General features: G+C 37.4%; 1 protein-coding gene across 1 annotated transcript in view; it reads right to left on the bottom strand.

Moving 5' to 3' along the window:
* Positions 1–13,436, bottom strand: part of HYDIN (HYDIN axonemal central pair apparatus protein) — a 6,673,197-nt gene that overhangs the window by 3,068,470 nt on the left and 3,591,291 nt on the right. The window contains exon 40 of the mRNA XM_044079523.1: positions 975–1,219. Coding sequence (XP_043935458.1) covers positions 975–1,219 — 245 coding nt within the window. The remainder of the gene's footprint in view (positions 1–974; positions 1,220–13,436) is intronic.

Genomic DNA, 13,436 nt, shown 5'->3' with positions numbered 1-13,436 from the left:
ATATTCCGTAAAATACATTTAAACTCTCCAAGGGGTAATGAGTCTAACAAATGGGGGGAGCATACTTTCACTACTTCAGAAGAAGGAAGTAAAATTTAATTTTTGCAAGAGAGCAAGAAGAGACTCTTGAAAAGGGGTTATAGTGAAGATATTTTAAATAGGGCAGTGAAAAAGAGTTTAGGAGAGGTTGGTCCAACTCATGGCACAAATATTATGAAATAAACATGTGGCTTTAGGACTTTGAAATTTATCCTTGATGGCGAAAGGCTGAGGTACCAGATGGTGTTTTGGTGCTACTACAAGCTACTTCACAAACAAGTGTTCTTGTTTGTGGTGTTTTTTCTTTAATTATTTCAGCTTTGGCTGTTATGTTTTTTCAATGTAATCCTAGTGTGCAATGCACTACAATGCAGTTATGCATGTTTACATAATTGCTGTGATTACACTGCTGTAGTAAGCTATACTCCCTTACAGAAGCCACATGTTGATCAGCTCAAAGGGACACTTTTCAGAATGACTGACAAAAATGCTAAAAATGAGCTATATAACTTGATACATTAAACTTTATGTAGTACAGGATCCTACACAAAACATGAGATATGAGCAATATGGTAGTCCACATGTATGAAGAAAATATTACACTGAGTTACGGAGAAACATAATAGTTTTGGATAGAATGTACTTAGACAAATACAAAGAAAGCTATGAAATGAAAAAAAAAATCTACCCACCACATTACAGCTAAAGGCAAAAGTGCTGCTTTGCTTCTGAATCACATCAAGTTGATCTTTTCTGAAGTTAGAGAGATGTGTCACTAAGATATTTTCGTTTTGTGAAAAATATTACAAAGTACAAGTAGAAAAAAACAAACAGGATGGATCAAACACTCTTTAACCAACACCATATTCAGGCTTTTTAATGTCAGTAGCTGTTAAGTGAGTACCAGACTACATGGACACTCAGTTTTGTTTTACCTGTGATCCTGTCAATTCCTGATGATGCTGTTTTGATTGGGTGATGGGCACATCTGCTCTTCCTTTACCTCCAACAATACTGGTTTTATTTCCTTTGGAGATGGCAGAGTGGAGCCCAGTTCTGGTATTCTCTGAGACTTGGCTGCCCTCAAAGGTGTGCTTGGCCACAGCTTCTATACTCAGGCCTGGTGTTTGTGCTTGCTGAGGTGGTGGATTGGATGTTTCAGCTGTAAGGGTTAATATAGCTGAAGATGAAAAGAAGGCAAAAAACAGGTGGACGAGTCTTAGTAAATTAACATAATACTGAGATAGAAAAGCCAAGTCAAAAGTCCTTTTTCCTCATGCATAGTTTACGACAAGTATCATTTACTCTTTAATGGCATTTTAACGTTTTTCTGCATTATGCATGATTAATCTAAAAATTGAAAAAAAAAAAAAAAAAAAAAAAAACTACTGAAAGGCTCATATATTCAAAACAAACTGTTAGCTTTGCACATACTACTTACTAGAGTTACTAGAGTGCCACTTTCATAAAGGTAATGTTCCTAGCCAGGCTCACTTCAAGCTGCTGAATAGGGAAGCAGCAACATCTACCCAAAAAGTACCTTTTATTATTAATGCTAGATAGATTTACTGTCAATTTCCCAGTGGGAAAGTGATAGTATCCTAAATGAATTTCTGCTTTTGACCTTATCCCCGGCACCCCAACAGGAAATTAAGCAGTATGCTGATGGCACCATTTTTCAAGCATAGTGATTATTTGCACAAAGACTAATGGTCATGGCAATGTAAAAAAAAGAAAAAAAAAAGCCGCCATTATGGTAATTAGGTCCTTACCGAAGTCTAATGTAATCCACTCTATCTAGATACGTGTCTATCTTTTGTTAACACCATTAGTCCTACAAGACTAGTGGCCTCTTTTCAGGGGAGACCTGAGGTAGTATTTCTACTACTGCTAAGGGAAATTTGTCCAGGGCATCAGAGAATTTCCCCAACTCCTTTCAACAGGTGCCACTGGATCTTTTACACTCACCTGAGGTACAACCAACTCAAGCAAACAGGACCTTTACTCCTATCAGTTTCCTGTAAGAGAAAAAAAGTCCCTCATTATAGATTTTTCAGATCTTCTAAACTGAGTTTTAAATACTGCATGTAAGGAAATTACCCTTTCAGGAAGTCTTGTAGTGGCACCTTTCTCTATCAAAGCACACGTCAAAGAGGTAAACAAATCTCAAAGTGTAAGGTTTGACAATAGGGCACTATCATGGGACTGATCAGTCAAAGCTCAATAACAGATTCCCACTGAGTGATGATTTCTGCCACTGAGTACTTATGGTTTCAGAATATGCCAACCGACAAGCAGTATGTAGGTGCATTGTAACTGGCTGAATATACTGCATATTACAAACTGTGTTAAAACTAAGAAATGATAACAGTTTGCACTATAAAGTACCAACTCCTTCACATTCGTCATGTTTGTGTGATCTCTGAGGTAGTGTATCTTAGTAGCCGGAGGTGTGGGGTGGGGGTCAAGGAGGGGACTGCTCCCTGCAAATCAATTTTTTTGTATGAAGGGTGACATGTGGGGTCACACAACTTGGGAGGGGCAGAATTTGGAATGTGCAGCTGTTTTAGTACTGTATGACTACTGTGGCCTTCATTGTATACAGTTAATAAGTGAGAAGGCTACAGTTTATAGGGAATCAATTTGAATTTACTTAGTAAGGTGTCCTGGATTCTATGGTTTATATTTTTTACTTATATAAATGATTTATGGACTCCCTACTCCATACCATCAGTTCTGTTGTTTCACCTGCCATTTTTAAGATTTGTTACAGCCCCCACTGCCTTACACTGTATTATAAGACTAGGGTAAAGAGATATCCTGAAGTTCCAGATTGAAGTCTGAAACTCTGCTCTCGCACAGTGGTACAATTTATGCTGGAACTGGTAGTATTATATTATTTTAATTTGTCTGCATTGCTTTCATGGCATAAAATGTAGTGGCTCTGGGAACATAAGAAAAATGGAGAGTTCCAAAATTCATTCTTTCTGCAAATGCAAAAGCAAGATGTTTCACACATAAATTAGGCAATCCAACTCTTAAGAAAAACAAATGCTGAGTTCAGACAGGGTAGTCAATTGAATAAGTCCTTGTTCTCCTAACAGGGCAATGAAAAGTAATTCTTAAGTTCACATAGGTGTGACATTGTACAACCCAAAGGTTTGTAGCTTAGACTCACTAAGACACATATGGAAGTGACTATAGTAAATACATGTTGTGCTTTATGTTGGTACCAGTGGCCTGTCAAAGGAGACTGCTGTGGCAGTAGCAAGCAGAGCTACAGTGCAGGAAAAAAGAATCCAGGAAAGGAATAAATGGTATCTGTCCTAGCAGCCAGCACATAGTGGAAAGACATGATTAGGAGGTATACTGACTGGTTCTGCCTGGGGGCAGAGAAGAAAGATTTGGGCTGGGTAGAATAGAAAGGTGCCTGACATACAGATCAACTGTGAGTCATGGACAAGCTCTGTTTCAGCCAAGGAGGAGTGGGACTGTGATGCAATCTCCTCAGCTGTACCTATAAACTAAGATGGAGGATGAGCATCAAAGAAGCAGAAGAGAGAAGGAAGCACTTGAGCACTAGGAAGTGAAAGAAAACATAAGTAGGGGAACAAACAGACAAAAGTGATTCAAGACTGTGGTTAGGTGGCATTATTATGCAATGACGAGTCTGAAAAGGAATATGAAGGAGCTGCAAACAGTGATAAAGATGGAATGGAGGGTGGAAATTGTTGGCATCACATAGGCCAGTGGCAAGATGGATTCAAACATGAACATGTTGGGGTATAGGATACTCAGGAATTACATAAAAGGAAGAGATGGAAATGGAGTAGTAGTCCACATAAAGGAGGAATTTAAAGTGAGGTCAGAGAAAAGAAGGCACACCACTCCCTGAAAAAGGAAGAACATGAACCTAGGTTGTGTGTCTTGCTAGTTACAAAAAGTTTGAGTTTATCAGCCCCTAGGCACAACAAAGGAGGAAAAAACAGAATGTGAGAGAGTAAAGAGGTGAGGTAGAGAAGCTTTAATCTGCCAGAGCAGACTGTTGAACAAAAGCTCTAAGGCATTCAGCCATCTGGTGAAGGACTATACCAGAAAGGGCAAAATTCTGAATGGGGTCCTAAACCAGCAGTAGGGGTTACTGATGCACAGGTGAAGCCACTGTGAGCCAGGGTCACTATGACACTGGCAATGACAGTGACCATGCCACTCTGCAATTAAAAGTGAAGGGAAAGGTAAGAAATAAAGACAAAAATGATGATGATGTGGGTTTTGAGAAGGAAGTGACATTCCTACCTAGGTAAGAGAGTCAATGTTAAGTTAAAATGATGGACTGAAAAAAGTATGGAGGAAATAAAATGGGGAAAAAAAGGAAAGCCAGTGTGGCTACACATGAATATGAGTGTATCAGTTAGCAGCATCAGCATAAACAGTGGATGGGAGTGGGAAGAGAGTAGAACTAGGTACTGTATAAAGATGCAAGAAGAAAGGTGACAAGACAGTAAAGTGGGGATTAATGTCTTTTTAGGTATGCTGCAGAAAGATGGGAGAGAAGTGGGCAGACTGAGTAAGGATGTGAGGGAGCTTAAGAGACCGAGAAAGAAGTAGAGATACTAAATGAAGTCTTAGTGAAGGAAAGAGAGTGGAAATGTCACACCACAAGAAAGTTAGGGCAGAGAGGAGAGAGCAGTGGACAGACATCAGAATAGTCAGATAACTCGCCTCTTTAAGAGACAATAAGGGTCAGAGACTAGATGAGCTGACCCCAGATTTGACAGAAATATGGTCAATATACTATCAGGCATGTTACTGGTCAGTGGGTTTAGAAGTGAAGCCTGAGAGAGATAGCAGCCTGTAATTTTACTGTACGCCTCTCAGTTTATAAAAGTCTGTTTTGAAGAAATTGATATTCAGTAAAAGCTTCAAAAACCTAAATATTTTAGAGCCAAAACAGCTGCATTTGATAATTTTACGGTTTCAAAAACCTAAATATTTTAGAGCCAAAACAGCTGCATTTGATACTTTTACAAGTGATATGGGCAATAAAATTGGAAGAATTTCAAACAAACTGGAATTTCTCTCAACCAGTTATGGGGTCACACAACCTGCAGAGCATCCAGTAAAAACATGAAAGCATGCATGGTATAAGTGGTAGTACTTTCAATAAGGGAACCTGACAGCAATGTGAAGGTTCTTTCAGAAAGTGTCTTTTCTGCAAAGTAAAATTGCTGAGGCCACTGGCAGCACTAATGGACTTTGGAAACCTGAAGTTAGTATGTATACATTTTGGTTTTTGGGAGTATCTGATGTGCAGGAGGTTGACCCAGGAAAAAAATACTTTTCAATAATTCTTCTATCACATAAAGAGCAATCTCTGAAATTAAACTTACAGAGTCAACATGAATCCACCAAAAGATATGGAGATAAAAATAAATAGGCATGAAAAGGAACTAATTTATGTTAACAATGCAACCGAGGCATTAAAGTTGAAGCAAGAAAATATGATATGGTGCAAAGCTAAAGGAGAAAACGTCAAGATTTCAAGTCTCTCAACAACGTAAGTAATGGGATAGATGTGGTTCAATTTGTGAAGAAGTGGCTAATGCAGTTCATGGGAAATGCACCCCCCTACTTGATATAATGGTGAAAGATTGCAGAGTAGGAAGTTTTACCCCAGCTGAAAGAAGACAAAAATAGGCATGAAATAACTGTTACTGAAATTACCAAATGAAAGAGTGGATAATAATGCAAGTGGTTCTATAGAAGGGGATGCTGTTAGCAGGACAAAAACTAAAACATTTTGAACATTTTTTTCCATCATCTATTAGAGATGGATACAGCTTTTCCAAATCATGGGAAATATGCTCAGAGAAGAAGCAATAATGCATTTGATGTACTCTGCTCAGTAAAAGGCTCAAAAGAAAGAAGGAACATAGATTTGTAAAAGCTTGAAAAAGGCAGTCAGTTATTGCAATAATGTGATTGGGGGTGCAGGCACACCAATATGGTTGAAACATCAGCACAACAAGAGGAAACATGGCAATCATCTAATTCCACAGAACATCTTAGAATCAGTAGAAAAAGAATAGATAAGTATCAGGCATAAGACCCTAAGTCAGCAAAGTATAGCAAGGCTATAAGACAAGAGAGGGAAAATACTGACGGAATGGCAGCTGAGTAGTTAGATTTTAATTTTCCCACTAAAATATAAGAAATGAGAGAGAAAAAAAGCTTGGGTTATCCTAGATGAAATGGAACAGTTTGTTCCAAGAAGGAGTCAACCTACATCTGGTAGTCAGTACAAGCAGGAAAGGGTAGTGCAGACAAGGCTGCCCAGTCAGAAAGAGTGCTAACTGGATGGATAAAGAAAGGAAGCCCTGGAGTTGACTGCCAGCACACTGGCAATCAATTCACTTTTCTGGACCCATTCCTCCTACCTCTGTAATACAAACTGCTCTGTTTAGTTTTTGAATGACTGTTCAAGTGGAGGAAAACATACAGCTGAATGTTGTTGCTGTAAAGAGGAAGATGATATTCTTAAAACAGTTCTAGATGAAGTGCTAATGTTTAATATACCAGTGTGTTATTCTGTGTGTGTGTTATTCTGTTAAATTTACTTGATGTTTTTTCCCCAAATGGGTTCTGTTAAACTGCTAAACAAATGAACTCTGTAACAGGATCAGTCAGACAGTACCCCAAATTAGGCTACACTGAGGGAAATATACTATGAGTTACATTATCTCTCACTGTGTGCACTCCTCATTTCTCTCTTTAGTGAATGGAGTGCTGCTTCTGGATGTGTGGGGTTTTTTCTGTTTTTTGGGGTTTTTTTTGGTATGGTATAACAGCGAGTATACTTTCACAAAATATCCTTTTTGCCAAAGAAAATACTAAATTATTTAGTCTAGAATACTCTTATATGTCACTCCAAATAAGAGTAAGCAGCTGTCACTGACCCCTTACTGATAACTCTTAAAGGGGTGAAAGCGTTTTTAATATGCAAAGTTATGTGAAGTTCATAGTTAAAGTAAGATGAAAGGAGGAAATTTGACTGAAAAAAAAACAGATAGATGCAAAATAAGATTTTATATTGGTGTAGGTTGGAAAATAAGAATGTTGAGTTAATTGCACAGAGACAACCAAGTCAGGACTTTCATATTGGACATAAAAGAATATTATGAATGCTGAACTAGCAACAGAGGTTCTTTATGATTTCAAGCGAATGACATATCAAAGAAAGAAAAAAAGTTATGTACCTACCATAACGTTCCATGTGAGTTGTCCATCTTCCCCTTCATTCTTGACTGATGGGTTCAGAACCGATCCTCGGTTCCGACTTGGCCACTTTCTAAAGCTCGAAGTCTTCAGCTAGCTCATGGCTCCATCCCTATCCCATGATGCAGTAGGGCATTCCCCAGATCTTGTTTGCTGATGTACTGTTATAAATGGGTCTACTGCGGTTGATTGAAAACTCACTTGATTGAAAATTAAATTACTAGGACCACTTCAACTGAAAGCTCACTTCACTGAAAACTCACTTGACTGAAACTCATTTTGTTGAAAGTTATAAATGGCCTTTTCCCCACTGTTGTGAGACCCTGGAGTTAGTATATAAAGAAAGGGGTGGTGTGGGGGGGGGGCAAAGCCCCCCACATATCTTGGTTATATATTCTCTTTTGGAAACAGTTATTGCTAGAAATGACTCTGTTAGACTAGAAATTGCATAGCATGTAAACACATTTTTAGTGGCAGTCACTTTACACACCACCAACTAGACGTAAGGATAGAATTCATTTTTTATGCAGACTGCACAACGAAAAACCTTATTTATTTTAGTTTCTGTAGTGTATGCTGTGTGTTCTATATAGGTAAGATGAATCGTAGCCTTGAAAAAAGAATATTGGAACACTTAAGTGATATTAAAAACAAGAAGTCAGAAAGTGCATTAGCACAACATGTCATGGAAAAGGGTAATGAACATGTTTTAAATTCTTTGTTTTGGAAGTTATACATGAGAACATGAGAGGAGGCGAAATAAAGAACATTACAGATGCAAATGAACAAAGATGGATAATGTTCTTTAAAGCAGACAAACTACCTGGTTTAAATAGTAAAGTTTCCCTTAAACCTTTCTTAAAAGCACGTGCACTTAAACACTGAAAAGAGTTTGAATTTAACCCTGTGTTTTAGAATGTTTATTATTATAGTGTTTTTTATGTGTGTATACACTTTTAATTCTTAATGAATATGCTGCTTAAAGTTGTGATTGGTCAACCATAGGATTTAAACAGCTTGCTGTATTGTAGGCACTTTTAAAGTCTGATGAAGCGGTCAGGTGTACCGCAAAAGCGCTCACTTTTTATTAAATCTTTAATATTACTTCACCTTTGGATCGTTATTTTCTACTGGATTTGATTCTACACTGGATTTGTGTTTAAAATTTGGAGACTTTTATTGCCTGCAGCTGTGAGTTTTTACTGGATTTGACTATACACTGAATTTGTGTTTAAAATCTGGAGACTTTTATTGCCTGCAGCTGTGAGTGACTGGGGTTTTTGTTTGCAACTTTGACTCATATTTTATTTCTCCTGTCACTTTATTTCGGTATTTGGAGTTTATAACTTTTTCATACAGTCAGTTAAATTTGTTACAAGTTGGGGTGTATCAAATAACCCCTATCTTGGTGTCAGTAGTTCTAGTCAGGAAGGTTGTGGTAATTGTCCTTGAGCATTTCCAAAAACAGGGAGAACTACTGCTACCTGGGCCAGAAGACAGTCACCAAAACATTTGTGGAGAGTCCTACTGAATCCTCAGCATGACCCTGGATATCACTGGAAGCAGTGGAAAGGCAAACAGGAACATTTCCAGCCAAGGAAAAGAGAATGCACACATTTTCCATACCTCCTTGCAAGGAGACCAGAAGCAGAATTTTACCAATTATTTGTTGTGAATGGAGGTAAACAGATCTCTCTGAGGTGTTCCTCAGAGCTGGATTAAATCCTAGAATACACCTGGATTCAATTTCCATTTGTGCGAGTCTATCCTATTCCTGCGCTGAGTATGTGCCACATTTTACTCTGACAGAATGTAAGATACCTGCAGAGTATAATTATACAAAATTGCTATATTTCAGGCTACCATGGCTAAACTGCACAAGGTATGATCTGAAGACCCTGCATTTACTTATCACATCACTGTGGTGTTGTCTTTGATCTCTTGTAAAGGTCCTGGGGACCACGGATAATTGAGAAAGAAGATAGCATTTATTAATACCAACATTTATTTGATGATAGTGTGCTTTGGTCTTTTTTGTTTTTAATCTAAAAATCCTGCACTTTTTCTGCCAAAGACATAAACCTCAAGCAAAGTCTGAGGAATCTGCATTTACAGATTGTATAGGAACAGGAAAGGAGAATGGAGGACCTGGATTAAAATAAAACTGGTCTCTCCAACAAAGCAGTGCCATTTTTACAACTCCCAAAACAGGCATCTGGAATGTCAGGGGTTGATGATGTTGATTCCATAATGATTTTAGGTACCACTGAATTTTCTCATCTGGAGTCTGGCTAGAAAAATCTTAATAATGGATATCAAGAATCTTTATATCCTGAGAAGTTCCTTTGGTGAGGCCTCGGTGTAAGTGGAAAAACTCAGGAACAGATCTAGATATATATCTACTTTTTTCATGTGGAAAAAAAGCTCTTTGAACTGAGTTATCTAAGAGACAACACAGGAAAACAACCCTGTGAGAAGTTGTCAAGCAAGACTTTTGGATGCTCCTGAAACCTCAGTTTATGAAGGAGCTCTCTAAACCAAGTGAGAAATGTCTGATACTTTCGGAAAGACTGTAAAGATAAGCAAGTCATCTAAATAAGGAAAAAGGCAGTTACTGGAGGTAGACACTTTGTGAATACCCTTGAAGCGGTGGATAACCAAAAAGGGTAATACAGAGAATTGAAAGTGTGATGCTGAAAACCTGAAGAAATGTTTGAAATTTGGGACTTTCAAGATGGCTGTACAGTGATCAACAGCTTAATGACAGCTCTCCAAACTGGGCTTCCGCACGTATGGCAAGTGAAATGGCCAAATAAAGCTCGGTCTATGTAAAAGCAAAATCAGCCAGCCCTCAAAGTAAGACAACCAATATTTTTTAAATAACATATGCAGCAACCCATATGAACACAACAGAATTAGTGCAAAAATCACACTAATATAGAATATCACAAACCAGTTTCTGCACTATGGCCTTCATCAGTGTATTCAATGTAAAGCACAACATCAGCATATATATTGTAACTTGTCCCACCCATTCCTATTATAATTGACTAATTAAATAATTAAAGGTGCTCATTCAGACCCAGGGGAAATAATCCTCCTAGTCTAATGATTCAAGTTTTCTCCTTTTTATTTAATACATTATGCCAACCATTTCCCTACAATTTTATCAATAATCACAAACATAAATTCTGCAATGGAGTGTTTTGTAGTATGTTTATAAAGTGCATTACATATACATTTACTTCTAATATCACTTAAATGCTCTGAAATCTGCATTCTAAATGGGCATGATGTCCGTCCCACATAAAAAGCAAAACGTACATATAACTAAGTACATAACCCAGTCTGTACTGCAATTCCCAAATATATGGATGTCAAAAATCTTGGCAGTGTTACTGATGGTAATTTCTTTACTCTTCACTACATACCTACAAAAGGTACAATGTCTACAAGGAACACAACCCACTAACATGCCCCCATCTAATGTTGTTTGATTTTGATACCTATAATGGGTTTTAAGATATTTGGTAAGAAAGGCTGATAGTGGTTCAGTCAAATAACCATTTTCTGAAATAATGAGTCTACCTGTGGTTGGTGAAGATATTTATGTATTTTAGGCAGTAGGTAAAGTTGTTGTGGTAAGGAGTCTTGTACTGTTAGGTGAGACACTACTTCCTTGCCCTCGTCTGCTATGTAATAAATAATGGTTATCTCACTTTAATGTCAGCTCTCCCAGTATGAAAACTGAAACTGAGAAAAGGAAGCCAGTGAAACAGTATTTTTAGGTAAAATTCAGTTACTGACTAGTAAGTACAATGCCTGAATGCCAGCAAATTATAAACTTAGAGAACCTGAGAGAAAATCAACAAGAAAACGTGAACACAAAACATTGGCTGGGAGGAATCATGTAGCTGTTCAGCAAACAGCAGTTCAAGCTTTAGCTTTGGTACAAGAACTGGCTTCCAGTAATTTAGAGGGAAAGAATAAATCAAATGTACTCAGAGGCAATTAAAATAAAAAACAATGAAGGAGTATATCAACTCATGTAACAAAAGGCTGACAACATAGAAGAAGCAATTCAGATGAACTGACAAAACTGCAAAAATTGGGATGAAATGAAGAAAAAGCTGTCTGAGTATGACACTTTTTGGAAGAGCAGTTTCAAAAAATGGTAGCGTTAGAAGACACAGTATGCAGAGAAAACATGAGACTTTCTTCTGTACTAGAAAAACTGGAAGGAACAGACTGTATTTATTTTATTAAAGTACAATTAAGCAACTGGACTTGTTTCACAGTAGGATTTGTTAATTGAAATGGCACAGAGTGTATGGTTCAAATTTGGCCATGAGAAAGCAGCCAAGACCTATATTAGTATAGATAATCATACTAGCAGAAAGACGTGATTCTAACAAAACTATGGAAAAATTAAAAGTATTAAAAACTGGAGACAGCAGTATGTTTGTGAAAAATTATTATTCACTGCATACTAGGTGGAAGAGAAGCACATTTTCCTCAGCAATCAGGGAATGTCAAGAGGCAGGTGTGAGATTCAAGTTGCTTTACTCAGCTCAGAATATTCTTTCTGGATGATCACAGACATGTTTTGATGCAGAACAGGCTAAGGAGGAAAAAAAAAGTTTATCTAACAAAAATGGAGCCAGCAAACAAAAGGGGACTGCTTCTCATCCTTCTTACAATGAAACTCCCAGAGACTTTTACCAGCAAAACCTTTTACAATGTTCCAAAGGAAAATGCTTGAGGGACAGAAAAAAGCACAGCAGTTAACCAGGAGACCGAGGAGTACCCTGGATTCGAACCAGAGTGTGGTGTTGGAAGAGTGGGATTAACAGGAAGACCAGCAGCGCTGAAATTACTGAGTAAATGGGAGACTGTAAAGCATCAATCACATTTGTGAAATATGGCTTTGCAAAGGAAAGTGACTGAGACTGGCTGGACTTTTGTAGACTTTGTTAAACTTGTTGGTGGACTTTAAAGCATATACACAATCTTTTGTCATTAATGTTTAGTAAGGCACTAAAAGGCAAATAAAAGTACCAATGTTTGTTATTGGTAGAATCTGTATAAAATACTACATGCTATACAGTGCATGCTTTATAAACAGTAAAGCAGTTCTATGTAGTCTGTAGTCAGGGGTATTTTAAATGTAGACATGTAGTTTTTTCCGTGACTGTTGTACATGTTAACGCTATTAAAGTACAGTTTTTTAAATGTAAGAAATACTGGCTTTATAGTATAACAAGAGTAGAAATGCATGACAAAAGCAAGTTTACTACAAACTTGCTGTGATTTTAAGTTGCTGGGGTGGGGGTGGGGTCTAAAAGAGCAATGATTATATCTCTATATCTCACTCAAGCCTGTAAATCCTTCTTGTGTACTTCTAGTTAACACCCATACCCTCTTATGGTGTACAGAACTTTTTGGAGTCTAACTTCAAATAAGTTTCCTATCAGATGATAATAATAGGCATTATTAGAAAGGGCAAGGAGTTATTAACAAAATGACACTAACATTGTTAGCCTAGGATAATCTGGAGTGTATCTATCCTTCATAACAACTGATAGAGGAGATATTACTGTATTAGATGCTGAAGATTCTTCAGAGCTGGCCAGCAAAGATATTCTTGTAATTGGAAATTCAATTATTAGAGGAACTGATATATTTGCAGAGATGATAATGAACATCAAATAATGTTATGCTTGCCAGGAGCAAAAATAGAAGATGTGAGACAAGCCTTGGAACACCTTAATGTAAGGAAGTACAGATCTGTTTGTATTCATATTGGTACAAATTATGTCATAAGCAAGGATTCTCTGAATGTTAGTAGGGAGCTAACAGCCCTCTTAGATAGTATAATTTGTACTGGTGTTAGGACGTATTTTTCACAAATCACCTATAGAAAGAATGGTCAGGTCACTGTGAATGAAAAGATTTTTTGGGCAAATACCTACATGGAAAAAATGTTCCATTTTAAAAAATGGAAATATGTACAGCATCCAAGCCTAGTTTTGGGCATATGTGTTCTGACAGGATGGCGTGCATTTGTCAAGATCAGGAAGAGAATTTTTGCAGCAGATATTTTGGAATATTTGACAAACACT

The sequence above is a fragment of the Protopterus annectens genome, chromosome 8.part0 (assembly GCF_019279795.1).
Source record: "Protopterus annectens isolate FY-2018-M chromosome 8.part0, PAN1.0, whole genome shotgun sequence".
NCBI lineage: Eukaryota > Metazoa > Chordata > Ceratodontiformes > Protopteridae > Protopterus > Protopterus annectens.
This window is presented reverse-complemented; position numbering and strand designations above follow the sequence as displayed.